Genomic DNA, 19,371 nt, shown 5'->3' with positions numbered 1-19,371 from the left:
TCCTCTCCATTGTCGAAAAGCGTCTACGGTTGAAGGACGGAGGCATTGGCGTGACGCCTTCGGTTGTGGACGATGGTTGTCTTAGGATTTGTTGACGATGATCCTTTGGCAGCGTGAGGAGGTACGTCGTGCCGGGTCAGTGGGTTGTGGCGCGGTTTTGAGCAGAGGTTGGAGTTGGCGAGGAGGCTAATCCAGGGGCTGTCGGTGAGAAGGGCTTCGCGAGATAGCTGTCGGAGGTGGTACAATACCTAAGGTTGTCGCTGTTGTGGAGGTAAGTTATTGCTTCGATCAATTGCATCAAATTATGTTGTTGTATTGTATAGTTGTAGTTAAGTATCCAGTAGTGTATTTGCGTTTTGACAATATTACTGCAAAAAGTAGTTGATACTTCTTGTATGGTTTAGTGATAAATAGTTTGGGAAGAAAAAGTTTTACAACGGTGAGAAATAAAATAAAATGGGCAGAGTATTTTGTTACCCATTCTAAAACTGTAGGATCAATGCCATCAACAAGCAGTTGAAGGCTCCAAATATCTTGCTTCCATAGTGAATCTTGTTTGTCACTTGTGAAAGGCCAAATTGCCCGAAATCCATATCATATGGACTGCAATAAGGGAGGACAATTTGCCTTGTGGATCAAGGGCCACTAGATTACAATGAACCTATCTACTCTTCCCTTACTTGAACTGCTCTTCGAAGTGGCTCATTTTCTTTGTTATGAAGCTGCTTCCGTTCTAGATGGCCTCAAATCCTATTCCCTGCATGATCTTCCTCACTACAGTACAGTTTTGGTGATGAAAGAAAACTACACTACACTAGTGGAAATCACACGACTGAATCCTACACTACTGCTCTGGACTCCTGGAAGAGAGACCTCTCCCAGGCCGTGACTCTCTGTGGAACCCCTTTTTCACGGTCTGCTTCCTCCTTATATTCTTGGAAGTGCACTCTTTTCTTTGTTCCAGCCAGCTTCCCCATGTTTTTGGTCTCCCATTATCATCCATTGGTGCTTTGAGTGTTGTGTGTTTCTTGGTGACAGTGTGTTGTGGCTGCTTCCATGGAAATGTTCAGAATTTCTTCATTCTCCCTGCGCATGCCATAATGAAAAGAGTCTCGACTTTTATGAAAATAAGGGAAAGTTGCCCTCATTTCCTACGTGTATTCCCATGCCAAATAAACAAATAATTTACATTTGAGTGTGTGGCTTCTCTCTTCTGTTTGCCTCTGAATGATGTGGTGAGTGTTGAGCTGCTGGACCATCTTGGAGCCTGGCCATGAGACCTTCCATCCAAGCTAATGGATTATGTGAATTCTTTCCAGCCGTGAACTCCCTTCTTCATTCCCAAACAATGAATCAACTCTTCTCCCTTGACACTCCTGGTTCTTCTTCACTCTGCTGTACTTGCTGGCTCTTTTTCTCCAACTTCATTCTTCATGTGTTCAACAGGAAATGTGTGTGGTCACTAGCTGGTCCAAATAATTAAGAAAGTTGATACAGTATAGTATTAGTAAAAAACAGGATAACATTGTGTGGAAAATGAGTTTGAATTTTTTTTACTTAAAATTGTGGAAGCCAGGCTGTGTAGGTTAGCTTTAGGATTTTCTTTTTGATGTTGATAGTTATCCATCGTTTTCAGTTATAGACAATTATAGAAATGCTCATTTATTAGGAATGGACAATACCAATTTCACCCTCATTCCTCCATTTAATTATTGTTGTGTTCTGCCTCACCCTCTCTTAACCCCAGTCATAAATGAATCACTCTGTTAACCACTGGTATATAGATATAAGACCAGTTTTATGATATAATGGTGCAGTACTGGTTTGTAGTTTAGCAAACTAATAATGGGTTATTTGAATCAATGAAGTGTACTATATAATTGTTTAGATGATTTTATTGTTCAATATGTGATAAAATATAAGGATGTAGATAAAACTATGGTATAAGAAAGTAAGATAAATATTAATTTATGAATTATTTAGTGAGTATTGTCATAAAAAAGTATACAATAATGGTGATACTCATTAGCAGGATGACATTAGTGATAATATGACTTATGATAGCATGTTTCTGTTCACTGTTTCAGTTTGGGTTTTTCACCGTGCTCACTTCATTGCCTGTGTCTTAGGTACTTAAAATTTCTTGTAACTCATTCTCTACAGTTAGATGTAGTGTATAAGGACTTCCTTGAGTCAATGATTGTACTGTTGAGTATTGATTCCACTGATTTCTACATTATGGTGCAAATTTTGTGTAAAAAGTGTTGCACATTTGGCTACAACAGTGGTCTTTTTTTAAATCTGTCCATTTCAGTGCAGTTTCAACATTTGTGGAAGTGTATTTTACCTTTTCAAACATGTATGCACTGTTTATTTGGTCAAATTTGATCTCATATGCAAAATCACTTCCTAAACCATCCATTTTGCCTTAATTTGGAAGTGAACTAGTGAATTTTGAGTGCAATGTGTGTCTTTGCTAGGTCAGTGTCTAAACACCTTCAAATTGATGATACAAAGTTGCTAAAAACATCAATTTATATTTCCAAACGTGTTTATGAACAATCACCCATTAAACCACTAAATTTGCCTAAAATTGGAAGTGGACCACTGATTTTGTGGTGTAATCTGCTTCTTGGCTGTTTAAGTGTTTGCACACATCCAATTAGATGATATAAACTTGCTTGAAGTCTCAATTGAGCCTAACAAACAGTGGCATTCATTTTGACCACTGTAGTCCCATTTTTTTAGCCATTTCTAGTGCAATTTTTCAGCTTTAGCTTGCTGTTTGAAAACTTCAGAGGAGAAATATTAAAACCTGTACTTATGTGAGGTAACTTAAACAGTCCACAGTAGAATTTTGATTGTGTCAATCATTACTTAACCTTCATTATCTGTATCTAGGTCAGCCCTATGTTGGTTTTGATTCTAAGTTTAAAACAACATTAAGGAACACCTGATTAGCACCAAAGTATATCATAAACTCACCATAAATGGTTACTGGACAACACAAAATTTTAGACTTCAATTTCACAACTTAGATGGCCAAAGATTGAATAGGCAATTAAGAAAAGTTTATAAACGAAGTAGGCACTGAAATATAATCTAGGAAATGCTCTAGATGCAGTGTTTGTTGTCAATAACTACCATATTATAATTGAAAATGAAAGTGCATATTATGAACAATATGGGTAATTATTAAAGATGAAACTCCATATGGGTTTTTACCATTTATAACATCTCTGACAGAAGCAACTTATTGAAGTTGCTTCATATATTAAAAGTGTAGTTTGTAATGATGAATTCTGTTTGAACTTTTAGGAGTTTTGTCTGACTTTTATGTTTGGAAAGTGATAAAGCCATGCTCATAATATAGCTATTAATTATTCCGAATAGACAATAGATGAAGTAGCTAAAAGTAGTAGCTTAAACTCAAAATTTCGTTTATGTTATACTATCGTTCCCTGACATTGCTTTTAATGTTTCAACAGGAAGACTTTTCTACGAGACTTTCACAGGTTAGATCTGAACATGAGTCAGCTCCTACACCGGATGATGGCAGTAATGCAGATGATGACATCCGTAGGACACAGTGCTGGATCGACATCGTTGGTGGGAAGAAAAAAGGACGAGTGTATGGTGCGGGACAGCTTGCTGCAAACTATACAGCATCCAGAGGAGGTACTCTGAAGCACCAACCTTCTTCTTCCACCAGTACTCCTGACGAGGTCGTTCTTCGCCTCACGCAGGAACTCCGGCAACGTGACCAGGAGATCACTGATCTCAGAGCAGAGTTTACAAACTTTAAGGCCCTGGTCATGAGAGTCTTGCCTGAAACCTCACAGGACGTACAAAATATCCCTCCGACCCAGCCACGACCCTCCTCATCACCTGCTGCCACTCAGCAGCCCACATCAGTCCAACCCTCATCAGTCCAACCCACACCAGTCCAGCCATCAGTAGAGGAGCAGGATGATGAAGATCATTCTGATGATAGTTATGTACATTATTAGTTTCATTTTCTTATTACTTGTTACACAAACATTTGGATATTAGAACATTTTTGACTTGATATCATTTCAATGTTAGTTAGATCTACTTCCAGACTTTGGATGTTAGAACATCCTTTTCTTTGAATTGTTTTATATTTGAACTATAATTACATTATCTATACATTAATGGATATTCTATGGATTAATTGATGTTCAATGGATATTGATAATTGATTGCATCTTTGAGATGCACATTATGCATGTTTGTATGTGCTTGAAAACTGATATGCAGGTCTGTTTGTAATTGAAATTTGATATACAAGTCTGGTATGCACAAGAAATACCATTTCTCTGAAACCTTCTCTGCAATTTACCGAAGGCTTTTGCCCTTCGGTAAATGCCCACAGTAGGTCATTACCGAAGGCTTCTGGCCTTCGGAAATTACAGAGGGCTTTTGCCCTTCGGTAATTACCGAAGGCTTTTGGCCCTCGCTAATTACCGAAGGCTTTAGGCCCTCGGTAATTACCGAAGGCTTCTGGCCCTCGGTAATTACCGAAGGGCAAAAGCCCTCGGTAATTATTAGCGACAAGAGATTTACCGAAGGATTTTTGGCCGTCGATAAGCCTTCAGTAAACACCCTTTATCGACGGCTTATGGCATTTTCCGAGGGCTTCTGGCCTTCGGTAATGCCCTACTTTTTTGTAGTGATACATTTATAATACTTGCAATAACAAAAAAACTTACTAAGATAAAACAAAAATGCTTTCTCCTAAAGTTTAGGAACAAAAAAGACTTATTCAATCAACAAAAACTGTAAAGATAAACTAAATAAAGATGCCACGTTCAACAACGTGCAGTTCAAAAACAAATATATAACATGTAGATCAGACAAACAACAAAATGTACAACAAAAATATAGACTTTCTAAGAGTGTAATGCCATGATTATTAAGTTTCAAAGATCATTAAGTAGAATTCGAGGGCATTCTTAGTGAAAAAGCTTTTATTACACGAAATGTATGTTAAGCTGTTACATGATCGTATTGAAGAAAAGATGTCAGCATGATATAAATGAAGTACAATGGGATATTAACAAGATTTTCCTTGAGAAACAAATTGGTATGCTTAAGCCTCATCATGATATTCAATCAATAAGAAAGCATAAGTCCTTGTGCTATCAAATCTCTTTTATCAACGTGGGGATGTCGTTGGTGATTTTGGGAAATTTGGTTCGGTGAATGATGAGCTGAACTATTTTGAAGGGTCAATGCCTGTGGAGGTTTTGTCAGTTCCGAAGCTGAAGATATTGTGGGTTCCTATGAAGGTGTCGACGTTGGCGTGGTGAAGGAGGTTGGTGTTGGTGAAGATGGCGAGGTAAAAGATGAGGGTGGTGAAGAAGAATTTCTTTGTAGTGGGAATGTCGAATGCAGTACATAACCCACCACCACCCTGTTTCTCAAACCTTCCGCGTGAAAAAAGTACACAGAGTTGACTCAGTTTCAGAAAAAGATAAAATTATGTGGCACACCGTTAGCCAGGTCAGGCTAATTTTAACATCGTTGCTTTAGGAGGACGAGAAATTACAGTTTCCTTAAGGACATGGATCAAAGTGTATCAAAGTTTGAAAGAGAAACTAAATCCAAAATTGCATGATATTTATGTGAAGTTTATACTCTATTTTTATTTTATTCGTTCCATTACATCAGTGTTTGACGGATAAGATTCATATTTTTTTATTAATTTTCAAATTTAAATTAGTAATAAAAGATGTTACTCATAAGAAAAATCACCAAATTATTAAAGAAACTATATAAACTCCAAAAGGCCTCTTACTAATTGATGTATCTTATGTGTACATAAACTCATGTCCATATCTTATTTTATCTAATGTGTGACTTTGTTTTTACCCAACAGTTATGACATTTATTTATTTTATACAAAAATTAAAAAATTGAACTAAGATACAAGGTATATAGTAATTTTTAATTTCAACAAGGGTTATTTTTAGCCATGTTTAAAAGATAAAAGATGTCTAAAAATTAACAAAGCTATCACTAAATATAATAAAATGCTACTCAATGATGATAAGTGAAAAATACATTAAATTCATTGATGGTGTAAAACATGACATGCTAATAAAAACTAAATTGTAGTTAATATACTAAAACCAAAAGTATATTTAATCCTTTTATTTTCTATTGGTGTAATAATCCAAATTAACAAACAAACCTTGATTATAATATTATTCCTTAAATGAGTATTCAATCAATCACACTTAAAGGAGCCTTCAATTTTTATTTGGGTCTCACTGCCACATACACATTGTAGCATCATCTTCCTCATCCCCAAAATCCAAAAATCTCAAATCCCAAAACCTCGTTCTCACGAGCCAAACCAATGTGCTTCCAAAGATTGAACCATTTTCCTCTCTTCCTAACCTTTTTCCTCCTCTTCCACCATGCCACTCCAAGCCCCATCAAAACCGTCGTCGTTATGGTAATGGAGAACCGTTCCTTCGACCACATGCTCGGCTGGATGAAGCGCCTCAACCCCGCCATCAACGGCGTCACCGGCTCCGAGTCCAATCCGCTCTCCGTCACCGACCCCAACTCCAAACGCTTTTTCTTCAAAGACCAGGCTCACTACGTCGACCCGGACCCGGGCCACTCCTTCCAGGCCATCCGCGAACAGATTTTCGGCTCCAACGACACCTCCGCCAACCCTCCGCCCATGAACGGCTTCGCGCAGCAGGCCTTCTCCATGGACAACACCTCGCATATGTCCGAGAACGTCATGAACGGATTCCTCCCCGACCTCCTTCCGGTCTACAAAACGCTCGTTTCGGAGTTCGCTGTTTTTGATAGGTTTCTCTCTTTTGTCCTCTTCCTAACCCCTTCTAATGCATGTGAACATCTTTGGATTTTCTATTCTTGTTTGGTGAGGTACCTTCATTAATGTGGATTTACTTTAAGAAACTCCTTTTTCTCTTTCAATTTCACATTTCACCTTTTTCTTAATTGAAATTATTTGGGACCGGTGTATTAATGTAGCATTATTATTATTATTATATTTATTATTATATTATTATTATTAATGAATTTAACTAAAAAAAATAGACAGAAATTGGTTCTTCCTTTGCACTAAAAGAGAAATAAATATCTAGAGACAGCTATTTCACGTGTCGTATTCACGCGTATATCATCACCGTGTTTTATTGTTTTAATTTTAAACCATGATTTCCATTTTCATGTTGATAGGTGGTTCGCCTCCGTGCCGGCCTCCACCCAGCCGAACCGTCTCTTCGTGCACTCGGCAACATCAGGCGGCGCCACCAGCAATGTGGCGGCCAAGCTGGCGGCTGGGTACCCGCAGCAAACGATCTTCGACAGCGTGTACGATGCAGGATTAGACTTCGGGATATACTACCAGAACATCCCCGCCACACTTTTCTACCGGAACCTTCGGAAGCTGAAGTACGTGCTGAAGTTCCACTCTTACGACTTGTCGTTCAAGCTGCACGCCAAAGAGGGGAAGTTGCCGAGCTACACTGTGGTGGAGCAGCGGTACATGGACACGAAGTTGTTACCCGCCAATGATGATCACCCATCGCACGATGTGTACCAGGGGCAGATGTTTGTGAAGGAGGTGTACGAGACACTGAGGGCCAGCCCGCAGTGGAACCAGACCCTCTTTCTTATCACGTACGATGAACATGGAGGGTTTTACGACCACGTGCCTACCCCCGCGCGTGGGGTGCCCAGTCCTGATGGAATTGTGGGTCCTGAACCGTTTAACTTCACCTTTAATAGGTTGGGAGTGAGGGTCCCTACCATTGCTATCTCGCCTTGGATTCAGAAGGGTACAGGTATGTCATGCCCTAAACTAGAGTAAAATATCCATTTCTTCATCACTATAATTCATTTGCATTGCACTTCATATAATTCATACTTATGTTAAATATTACAATAGTTTAGATTTACAACAACAGTATTCAATTATTACGTAAGGTTATTTTTAACCGTGAAAATTAATTATAAGCTAATTTAAAAATAGAGTTAATAAAAAAGATATCAAAGGAAACAGACAACTAAAAGAAAAATATAGACATAAAGGAAGATAGCTTGAGATTATTGAGATAATCTTTTAATGAGAATAGTATCTAATGGAAGTGCTATTTCTTAATTGGTTAAAGATTATTAAACGATATAAAAATATACGGGTTTCCCGTTTTATTTAGGAATTTATTTTTATCATCATTTAGTATATTTTATTAAATTCTGTCCGATAAAGATAAATATTTATCTATTTTTAATTATGATATTGATACAAATTATTAATCTGGTTATTTTCTCATATTTCCATTCGTTTATTTTTTTTCTATTTTATTTTTTCATCATTATTAAAGTGGTTTTAAAAATACGTAAAGAAATAAATATTGAAGATGTTTGTGTCAGATAATGGAAGTTAAAAGCAGATGACTTTTATTTTCCCTCTAATTTGTGTGTCACTAATTACTACAACAAAAAAGAGGTTATTTGATCTGATAATTTCCCCCTTTTTTTACTATTATTTAAATATTTTTGGTTGTTTTCTTGATTTTAGAACTGTTAAAGAAATGATGATAGAATGATTTTTGTTATGTTTTAATAATTGATGACAAATATGATTCTATTATATAAATATACGTGTCTATATACAAAAGTAATATTTTATTCTAATATATAAATATTTTAATTGTAATTTTATTTTTAGATTTGCACATAATTTTATTTTTTTTTGGTTTTTTCCTTTTTGATAAATTAATGATATATGTAGTACTTTTCAAAGTCACATCTTTTTTATTATTGAGTTATTTTGACATGTATATATAGATTCTACTTTATATCTGTCTATTCTTTTCTGTGCACAATTGATGCAGTCATTATATCTAAAATACAATCTTGCATTCCAGTATGAACAGTTTATGGGCTTTTCTCTATGATACACCTAAATCCTTATCATCTTGGGTGCATAAATGTTTTCAGTTAGACAGCACTATTGATATGAGAATTTATTGCTCAACAAACATGTAAGAGAAGAATACTAATATTTTCAGATTCTCTCATCACATTTTCCATGCACCATACGACTTCACATATGGTGCCTTCATGATCTTAATAAAATGACTTACTTAAGTTAGGCACGACTCATCCATCACATGCTCACACTTAAGAAATTGATTCTCACACTAACTTTGAAAACAGACAATACACATAAAGTGTGATGTGGTGTGCTGAGTGGGACCTTTTACTTTTTTTGTGTCTATCTTCAGTGTCAAAGAGTACAGCGTGAAACCTCATTATTATGGATATTTCCTAACGATGATAAATCACACACCCCCACAAGCAAGAATCTGACTTTTGATTTAGTTCATTGTGTGTAAGCAATGTAGTTGCCAATGTCTTAAAGCAAAACCAAGGAGCAATAATGCTGGGATATTATTATGGATTGATTGACTTATCTGAGGTGTTTTTGGTGGATTGATTTATCACTTTTGAAATGTAAGTTGATAGCTTAGTATGTGTTGTAGGCGAAGATTAAAGAAACAAAAAACAAAATAAAGGCTTCAAGTGGGTTGAAATATGTGATATAGTATTGTTGAAAAGATAGAAAAAGGGCCGTGCAGGCTCAAACAACTATTTTTTTTCAAGTACAAAGATTTATGCTTAAGCTGAAAGCCAAAATGGAAAGAAATTGATTTTTGGTGCCTTACAGCAAATAAATTATTCTTTAGTTGGTTGGTGACATGTTGCCAGGGAGGAAACTTCAAGGCTCTATCAAGAATTCAGGACAATTTAAGATGGGTTAATAAATTTGATCATAATAATTGCTCAAATTATCTTAGGTACATTATATATATATATATATATATATACATATATATATACTTGAAAAAATTATTCATATTGTTTATAATATATTATATATTATTATATAAGAGGGTTTTCTCCTTTGGTAAACATAATTTTTATAATTTTATTTTTTAAGTTATCGTTTTTAAATTAAAATAATTATCTTATTATTTTTATCTTTTAAAGTAACTGATAATTTAAATTTAATCGGTTTTATATTTTAAATTTATCTTTTAAAGTAACTGTTAATTTTAAATTAACCGTTTTTATTTTTAAATTTTACTCTTTAGTGATTATCATTTTAAATTAAAATAATTATTTTATTAATTTTATTTTTTAAATGATCATAAATTTAAATTTAACTGTTTTTTAAATTAAAATTATTATTTTATTTTTAAAATGATTATTTATTTACATTTATTATTTTTAAAATTAAATTAGTTATTTACACTAAAAAACAGGGACATATGAACATAAGTGGATTGTCTTTCCACTAGGAGAGTCCTGACGTAACGGAAAAGTTGTCTCAATGACGGTTGATCTTGGGTTGAATATAGAAACAACCTCTTTGTATTTGTAGGACGAGAGTCCATAGAATGACGCTCTCTTGTATTTCTGTTTATAAATTTTAAAAATTATAATTAATGAAAAAAATGAAACATGTGAGTAAACAGCTAACCGTGTATGAAGAATTTTTTTCTCAAATTAACGTTATATTGGACAATTATTGTCCACTTGAATGGAACCAATGAATCTCATGTGTAACATGTATGAGATAGTGAATTATTGAAAACTGTTCAAGCTTTTCTGATTTTTACGGTGATACAGTTGTTCATGGGCCAAATGGGTCACCAACTCCTACATCCGAATATGAGCACTCATCCATTTCAGCAACAGTGAAAAAGCTCTTCAATTTGCCTTCATTTTTGACCAACAGAGATGCTTGGGCTGGAACCTTTGAGGGCATTGTTCAGACAAGAACAGAGCCAAGGACAAATTGCCCAGGTTAGTATCCTTCATCAACTAATTAGACTATAATCGCATTTATGTATCAATAAGCAACAAAATCCCCTTTGTTTAGAATATTGAACAAATACTAATCACATATCATTCATATGTATTCATAAAATTATATACGTACATGAGAAAAATGTAATTTAAATAGGAATATAAATTTGCAGTAGCTTTAAAACCGAATCTAATAGCTTTGACATGTACCTTGTTTTTCAATTTCTCTATACATGCATGCATACATACATATATATATATATATATATATATACATATATATACATACATACATATATATATATGTATATGTATGTATATATATATATGTATGTACATACATATATATATATACATATATATATATACATACATACATATATATATACATACATACATATATATATAGATACATACATACATATATAGATACATACATACATATATACATACATACATATATATATACATACATATATATATACATACATACATATATATATATATACATACATATATATATATACATACATATATATATATATATATATGTATACATATATATATATATATAACACCTAGAAACGATTTAGGCATGAAATAAATAATAAATAATAATAAATGTGAATAATAAAATTCACGTAAATAATTTACATAACATAATATTTGTTGTACATTTAGGTTCTCAAATCAACCATACAAAACAAACTAAAAACTAATCCATATTTACACGAGTTTACAAAACGTAAAACAATACAAAGATCTTCTTAAAAGGATAACTATTGACTAGAGATAAGGCCAAATTATAATATATAAGTGGGGTGAAAACCTCACCATACAAACCGGTTTTTGGGAATTGAGTTAGACTTAAACAATTACTGGGGAGAAGCTGTGTTAACTGCCACATATCTCATCAACAAGTTACCCACTCATATCTTAAATGACATTAGTCCTATAGAGTATCTATTGTCTTTTATTCCTTCTTCCCTACTAACGAGTCAACCTAGTTGAGTCTTTGGATGTGTTGGTTTTGTTCACTCTCATCATCTTAACCGTGGTAAATTAGATCCCAGAGCTCTTAAATGTGTCTTTATTGGGTATCCTTCTAATAAAAAAGGGTACAAATGTTATCATCCTCAGAGTCATCGCGTCTTTATCACCATGGATGTCACCTTTCATGAAACACAATCCTTTTATGTCAGTCCACCACTTCAGGGTGAGAAAGCCTTTGAAGTGGATGAACTCTCCTTCTTGTCATTACCATGTTTGTCTTTGCAGGATGCCCAATACCTGAGCAATGAAGCTACAATAGTCCACAGTGAGGAAGAAGACAAATTTTTTGGAAAAAAATATGAAAGAAGAAAACAACCCACTTCGACTCTTGAGCAAGAAGAATTGTCTAATCCGGAGGTGAGGATCCGTGAAGATATCAATGAGGAGGAGGTATTTATACCCCCTTGGGGGATTCAAACCTAGGAGGCTCTCATATCCTCAAATAGAGTTATTCAAAGACGGAGATCTAAATGCCCTGAGTGATATGTTTTCTACAAACATACTTTACAATTTCTTATCTAAACTACTTATATAATATGGACTATACTTTAAAACTTTATCACTCTAAGAACCATGTTTTAAATTCAAGGTAGAGATAACTTTCAACAATTGTCATAAAGCATTTCATAAGATGTAATACTATTATCAAATATCTCTATCTGTAAGAACTATGGTGTTTATAGAAATATCTCAAAAAAAGGTTCATAAGATAAGATATCTCTCTAGATAATGATTCCAAGGGTTAGGGTTTCATAATCCATAAACCTATATTTCTTCAATGCACATCTCATACTATAAAAGGAGGAAAATGATGGAAATACGAGAACCACCTTAAGGAGAAAATTGATTGCTAGAACTTGAAGAGAATGAGAAGCAAGGAAAGAGGGAAGAGAGAAGAATCTCTTGATTCCTTGTGTCTTAGGTGGTAAGAGAACCTTTTATCTCTCTGATCTAAGCTTTGTTCTGTCTCAAAATACCAAAAGAAGACAACTTCGGGCTAGTTATACTCAATTGGCACTAGCCAATCTGCAAAACAAATCACAAACGGCTGAGTGGATTGTTAAAAATTGCATTGCAGCCGCCTTAAATCCATTAAGTGTAGCCCCTGTGCACTCAATGGATTCACTAGTAAGGATGGAAAATAGACATTCAAAAGGAAAAATTTGCTTACTGCAGGCTGCAGCTCCTGTACGCTGAGCGGATAAGCTGCAAAGAGAATTTTGGTGCAGGGTGAAAATGAATGAGCCAAGCTGAATATGGCTGAACCAATCTGATCTGCACTGAGGAGATTGAAAAATGGCTCAGCAAACTTCAAAATGGCTAAGTAAAAAAATTATGCATTAAAACTTCCAAAATTCTCTAATGCATAATTTCGCGGAGGGAACCAAACTCGGTAAGAGGATTTTTTGCAGTGAAGATACTCTGAAACTAAGCTTAAAAACGCTAAGTTAGTGTCTTATCTAATATCCTAAATAAAGATTGTTAGTCGTTACATATGTGTGTATGTATCCATGTATGACCATAGTGACGATTGCTTGACAAATGTACTAATTATACAAATGATTGCTATATAACTATTCAATTAGTATAAAATTAATTAAAGACCTCGCCTCTCTCTTTCCGACGTTAACAAGTTCAATTACCTGGTTTATTTAACAATGTAAGAAAAAAAACTATAAATGTCCAAATACAAGTAAAAGATAGGATAAAAAATATATCAATATTTGACAACTATCACATATGAAATAAAACAGAAGTTTTCAAATATAATTTTTTATACCTTTTAATCCAAAAATGCAAGTAGAGAAAAAGTAATAGACTTGGTTGATTACATGTATTTCACTTTCCTGTTGCACTTGGTTCTTACATTCTAACCTTTGAATGCTCACACGAAACAATGAGTAGAGGCAAATGACATTCACCACTGCATATTTTACAATTTGTTGATTCCTGCTGGTGTTATTTTGGTGCAGAGAAACTTCCAACCCCTGTAAAGATCAGGGAGGGAGGGCCTAATGAAGATGCCCAGATGAGTGAATTTCAGCAGGAACTGATCCAACTTGCAGCAGTGCTTAAAGGAGATAATATCCTCACTAGTTTTCCAGGTAAAATAGGGAAAGACATGACTGTTAAACAAGGGAAAGATTACATGGATGACGCAGTTAGGAGGTTCTTTGAAGCAGGCCGATATGCAAAGAAAATGGGAGTGAATGAAGAACATATAGTCCAGATGAAGCCTTCTTTGACTACGAGATCATCCAAATCTTCAAACAGAAACCCTTAGAAATACAATAAAGCATGTAGCATGAAATAGATAGAGAAATGAAAGCAATCATTTTAATGCATATAAAAACATCTATACATAATTGAAAAGGAGGCGTGTGTTTTATATATAAAATATTGACAACTTTTATGGTATCCCTTTATTGCTCAGATTCTCTCTTATTTTCTGAGGCCTTACAGAGGTCTCCACTGACCAATATCTAAATGATATGAAGTTGGAGTACGTAAGTTGAAGAAAGTTTATAACTTTATAATAGAGTCCATGCATGATGGTCAAGTGACCTGTACTTTTATCGCAGAATTTGGAGTCTCTTTTTTTGTCTTCTATAAAACTGATTTATTGATTTTTCTTAAACATGCTCATTGGAAACCACTACCACTTTAAACTGAGATGTATAATGCACAGATATACTATCACTCAATTCAAAACTCTGGGTGGTTGCTTCCGTTGTCATTTTTCACTGCATATTTGATACATTGAACTGTAGATATAATATTTTGATAATAAGTTGTTTCCATTGATTTTCCTCTGAAAAAGCCTACTGAAAAAAGGTTAACTGACAAACTATAAATGCTCTATACTCCAATACCCATACTTGACTTGCTACAGAAAAAAAACATCTATTTTTTAGATCTAGCACAAAAACATCTTTTTTGTATTAATCAGAGATCTTGGGGTGAAACAGGTCTATTTTTATGTAATCCAAATTGTTGGTTGCAATCTAGTAGCCATAGCATGAGAAGCCTAAGGATTTGTGGTTTATTTTCTTTTCCTCAGCTTCTATTTAATGAATCCCATTTAGGTAAGTTAGCAGTAGCTTCATTGATCATCTTTACAAGCTGCACCTGCAAATGATCACAGTATCTATTAGCTGCCGAAACAAGCAACCGCAAAATGACCATAGTATAAATCAAGCTTCAAATAAAAACAACTGTTAGTTTAGAGTTTATTGAAAAATATTACAGTCTCTGCTTAAAACTCTAGCAAACACTTTCAAAGTTTGGAACACAGCCAGATTTTTGCATTCAAATTGATTTTCCAAAACCATTGGAGTCTACTACATGTTGCATCCATGTCACAGAAGAAAAATTAAATAAAAGGAAATATAATTTCATTTATAAAAGCTAGCCATGCCGCTAAAATATCTTTAACACACCAAAACAAAAGTTAAATGCAATTTCAAATTGCCAAGATTCACATTCAACTGAAACTTCGTTTCCTTTTGCAGAAAAATTGTAGACTAAGACATACCACAGTTTCAGGAACTCCAGGAGGGGGTAAGGAAAGGTTTTTGGGTGGAGGACCTGAGAGATAAGCTCTCTTGTTAAAACGCCATTCTCCAATCTTCCCATATGTCAATTCCCCCTGAATGGATAAGTAATAGGAGTAAGTAACTTGTGCTACAAACAAAGTTCAACTTTTAATATTAGTCACCAAAGCAAAGGGAATATTAGTCAAGGACAGCATAATATTAATATAAAATAAAAAGAAGAAATCCCCTCACCTTTAAATTGTAGTCACATGCATAAGTATAATGGATTATAAACTTGTTCCCAACATCTAAGTCCCATGGTGGCTGTAACATTTCATGATGCATGCCATTAACTTCAATGCTACTTCCTTAGGTAAAGATGCAATTCCTCATTCACAAATAAACAAACCTGGAGCATGAAGTTATCATGAAGAACATGCCGTACACCGTGCAATGCCGATGCCACAGCGTATGCATACCTGAATTCAACAGAAGAATTAAAGCAGAAATGAATAGTGACAAGTGCCAGGACAAAAACTGATAACTGAGTTTAGGTTCTAGAAAGTTTATGCAGTACTACTCACATTTCAAGTACCCATCCAAAAGTTTCATCAGCTTTTTGATCATCTTTCATTTGCAGGGAAACATTCACCCATGTGGGAGCTATTTCCTCCAGCAAGGACTGATGTTAAAAAAAATCAGTTCCTCTATAGAAGCTATCATGCTTTGTAATAACTGTAACTGTTAACTATATTGGTTGAGAATTCACCTTCTGAATGATTACAGGAGAATTTCCAATGGGGTCAATATCTGTAATAGGACCATTCGCCTTAGGGTAGAATTTTCTAATTATTTTTTCATGTTTATCTGGTTTTATGTAGAAAAATGGATACCCTGCTGGTTGATTTCCATTAGCCAAATTAGGCAAAGGTTTTACAAATATGTGGTCGGGTTCTGCCATCAAAATATATCTGCACCAATCATGAAATTCCTTGTTGTTAGGTTTTGCTACTGAAGAGCATAACATCCTAGAAAACCAGAATAAAGAAACTTACTCTTCCTCAACATTTGCTTTATCCAGCCACTGAAGAAAAGCCCATGGCCTATTCATCACAACATAACCCTGACAAAAAATAAATAGACAAGTGTTTTTGGGGCATCAAATCAATAGTAAGGAATACTAAAAAAATATCACAAATAACGAAACTGGGGATAAACTTTCCAGTGGAGTTAATTGTTTCACGTATCTCACCACTTTGTTGTTATTATATTCTGCAAAAGGATTTGAAATGTACAATAGCATTTAAATGCACAGAAACATGAGTCAAGCTACTAGTGAGTAATTCAGCTAAATAAAGTTCTTTTTAGTTCAGCTGAAAAACTTCAATATCTGCTTACAGATTGAAACTTTCTGAAAAAAACTAGTTAAAATGAAAAGGATGGGAAGATAATCTTTTAGTATGACTTTACCTAAAAGTATATCAGCAACCAGGTAAGAGAAAAAGAGATTAAAGTTACAAACTTTCTTATGAAGAATAGAAATAACAAAATGTAAGTGGGGGCACATGTCTTCAGACATGAATGTGTAGAGACCAAAACTTACACTTATTTCATACAGGAACTAAAACATAAAATAAGAACAACTATAGGGATGAAGTGAAAAATTTAACTTTAAAGTTACATAGGTTAAAAGGATATGAATTCTGACAGAAGAAGCTGAAAATATTAATGTACCCTATCCAAGCCTGCAGGAAGTGGATCAACCACAAAACTTGGAATCTCATCCATCAACTGGTCTGGTTTACCTGAATGGACAATTCTGGTGAACTCTCCCATATCTGATCCAGGTATTTCCTTTACCTTCTTATACCAGTAGTACATAATTCGGCATTGCCATTGAGAATAAGCTGCATCAGTAGCAGTGACCACAACATGGAATTTTGAATGGGAATTTTCTGATATCCAGCTTCCACCCTTATGGTGTTTGATCATAAATACCAAATTGTAAATGACAAAGAAAAAGGCAAGAACCATAAAAAGGAGCACAAGTAGTGACTTTGTCTTGGTTTTTCTCACAATCATCTTTAAATTCTTACTCTCTTATTCAAATACCACTCCCTAAAGCTCCAAAACTAAATCCAATTCAATTCAGCTGTTAATTAAACCCATTAACAGCTACTAAAGCTAACCAAAATATAAGTTATATTCATAGAAATGTACACAATTGAAATAACTTCTTGCCTCAAGTGTTGTCACTGGTGATTTGTGCAGAATAAAAAGTCCTAGAAACTGAAAACCATGTATATATAAGAACATTAGCCCATACTTGAACTAGAATAAACTTTCACATGAAAAGCCTGATGTTCTACTAAACTCGTTTGAATCAGAAAAAAGAGACAGAAGGAAACTTTGGAAAAAAGAAATAAGAAAAGTAGCTTGAAGGAAAAACATATGCAGGAAAAATGAAATAGCAACAAACAGAAAAAAGACTGGTACTTTGAACAGTGCCAACATGTGCAAACCTAATACAAGAAAAGGAAAATTTTGAACTTTGAAGAGATTGCTATAACTAGCTTTGTGGAATCCAAAGCTGAATACTCTACACTACATGCATGCACTGAGACAAAGTGGAGTTGACAGTGAATGAAGAAGACGGCAGAATAAGTGGGATGTGGAAGCAATGTGGTCACTGTTCATTATTGAGTATGAATGAAAGTGACAGCCCCAAAAGATGAAAAGATCAAGGATTGCTGATTAGGACTGTCTGCACTCAAATCTTGGTCAGAAACATTCCATTTTGTCTGCATTAAAATCAAAGCAAATTATTGTGAATATTCAAAAAGAACTCTCCACTTGAGGTGCAAGTTGATGCCATTGTCATTCATGGTGTAACTGTTTGCCAACTCCAAACCCTTTAGTTGCTTTTGTTTTGTCTTTTGCCTCAACTTGCACCTTTTGGCCAGGTTGTTCCTTATTAATCATGAAGTTTAATATAATCTTCTTTACTTTCTATATTTGAAAAGTATTAGTAATGCTTTTGACAATAAATAAATAAGAACCATACCCATAAAAGCATTATACTAATACTTTTAAGAATAAATAATATTAGTTGGGGTTATAATGTTTGTCCTAAAATAATATCTGTGAAAACATTAATTATTAGTTGTGTGTTGTGAATTATCTACATAAAGAAATTCATCTATTTAAACAACTCTTGTGTTATTATTCAGTTATAAGATAATTTTTTTAATTTATAACAATTATTTTATAAATTATATTAATAATCAGTTCTGATTGGTTGATTGTAACTAATCTTTTGCTTGAATACATATTTAATGACTTTTTCTAACATATTTATTTTAATCTCATTATTCAAAAACTTATAAATGATGTTTAAACTTTTCTTCGAGTGGACCTCAAAATCCACTTTTTTCAGTCTATTATCACTGATTCTGCTTATTTATTTAACTAATCTTGATTATTGGAATGGTTTTGCTTTACACTTTATCTATTATTTGATAAAGTTCAAATGAATGCTATACAATAAGGGCGTTTTATTATAAATAATAACAATTTTATTTATCTCTGTTTGATTACTTTTCACACATTAACTGATTTATGAAGTGAAAATATTTTAATTTTGTATTTATATAAATCTATTACTTATTTAATAAAAAACATTATTTCATATATACTTTGAAGAAAATGAATAAAATCTGAAAATACTGTTTGTATTTTAATAATACAGGTATTTCATATGTGCACAGTATTAAATAATAATAGCATCGGTTTGAATAATAAGAAGGTTTAATATTCTTATTCTATTTATTTTTTAAGTTATTACTAGGAAATATTTCAAATAATACTAATACTAATAATATTTTAATAAAATAAT

The 19,371-nt window shown here is 33.8% G+C and overlaps 2 protein-coding genes and 2 long non-coding RNA genes across 6 annotated transcripts; 2 read left to right on the top strand and 2 right to left on the bottom strand.

Annotated features, from left to right (window-relative positions):
* The first annotated feature begins 6,133 nt into the window (after window positions 1–6,133).
* NPC2 (non-specific phospholipase C2) lies at window positions 6,134–14,373 on the top strand. The gene is made up of 4 exons (XM_047306479.2): window positions 6,134–6,852; window positions 7,246–7,853; window positions 10,708–10,884; window positions 13,914–14,373. The coding sequence occupies exons 1-4, from the start codon at window positions 6,386–6,388 to the stop codon at window positions 14,222–14,224; spliced, it is 1,563 nt and encodes a 520-aa protein (XP_047162435.1). The 5' UTR covers window positions 6,134–6,385; the 3' UTR covers window positions 14,225–14,373.
* On the bottom strand, window positions 11,500–13,907 carry LOC124832303 (uncharacterized). 2 transcript variants are annotated; one of them, XR_007028340.2, is made up of 3 exons: window positions 13,112–13,907; window positions 12,771–12,966; window positions 11,500–12,190 (listed from the first exon to the last, which is right to left on the bottom strand). It is a non-coding gene; the product is annotated as an uncharacterized LOC124832303 (long non-coding RNA). The 2 variants fall into 2 exon arrangements; XR_015782226.1 differs by having other exon boundaries at window positions 11,500–12,966.
* Window positions 14,374–14,635: 262 nt separating the features above from the next.
* Window positions 14,636–18,150, bottom strand: LOC124832302 (hydroxyproline O-arabinosyltransferase PLENTY-like). Of its 2 annotated transcripts, none has more exons than XM_047306481.2 (8): window positions 17,211–18,150; window positions 16,532–16,599; window positions 16,246–16,447; window positions 16,061–16,158; window positions 15,886–15,955; window positions 15,729–15,800; window positions 15,476–15,589; window positions 14,636–15,069 (listed from the first exon to the last, which is right to left on the bottom strand). In XM_047306481.2, the coding sequence occupies exons 1-8, from the start codon at window positions 17,556–17,558 to the stop codon at window positions 14,998–15,000; spliced, it is 1,044 nt and encodes a 347-aa protein (XP_047162437.1). In that variant the 5' UTR covers window positions 17,559–18,150; the 3' UTR covers window positions 14,636–14,997. The 2 variants fall into 2 exon arrangements, with proteins under 2 accessions (XP_047162437.1, XP_087955110.1); XM_088098984.1 differs by having other exon boundaries at window positions 17,282–17,374.
* On the top strand, window positions 15,473–16,340 carry LOC148192779 (uncharacterized). The gene is made up of 2 exons (XR_015782227.1): window positions 15,473–15,610; window positions 15,850–16,340. It is a non-coding gene; the product is annotated as an uncharacterized LOC148192779 (long non-coding RNA).
* Window positions 18,151–19,371: the final 1,221 nt, after the last annotated feature.

This window comes from Vigna umbellata, chromosome 9 (assembly GCF_029865625.1).
Source record: "Vigna umbellata cultivar VRB3 chromosome 9, Vumbellata_1.0, whole genome shotgun sequence".
Classification (NCBI taxonomy): Eukaryota; Viridiplantae; Streptophyta; class Magnoliopsida; order Fabales; family Fabaceae; genus Vigna; species Vigna umbellata.
Note: the sequence above shows the minus strand (reverse complement) of the source record. Positions and strands in the feature narration are given on the sequence as shown.

Excerpts from the sequence above, each read along its gene's own strand:
- LOC124832302 (XM_047306481.2), bottom strand. The coding sequence starts at position 17,558 with ATGATTGTGAGAAAAACCAAGACAAAGTCACTACTTGTGCTCCTTTTT. Across the intron at positions 16,448-16,531 it reads AAAGCAAATGTTGAGGAAGA|ATATATTTTGATGGCAGAAC; the intron begins GTAAGTTTCTTT and ends TGATTGGTGCAG. Across the intron at positions 15,801-15,885 it reads ATGATAACTTCATGCTCCAG|CCACCATGGGACTTAGATGT; the intron begins GTTTGTTTATTT and ends GAAATGTTACAG.
- NPC2 (XM_047306479.2), top strand. The coding sequence starts at position 6,386 with ATGTGCTTCCAAAGATTGAACCATTTTCCTCTCTTCCTAACCTTTTTC. Across the intron at positions 6,853-7,245 it reads GAGTTCGCTGTTTTTGATAG|GTGGTTCGCCTCCGTGCCGG; the intron begins GTTTCTCTCTTT and ends TCATGTTGATAG. Across the intron at positions 7,854-10,707 it reads TTGGATTCAGAAGGGTACAG|TTGTTCATGGGCCAAATGGG; the intron begins GTATGTCATGCC and ends ACGGTGATACAG.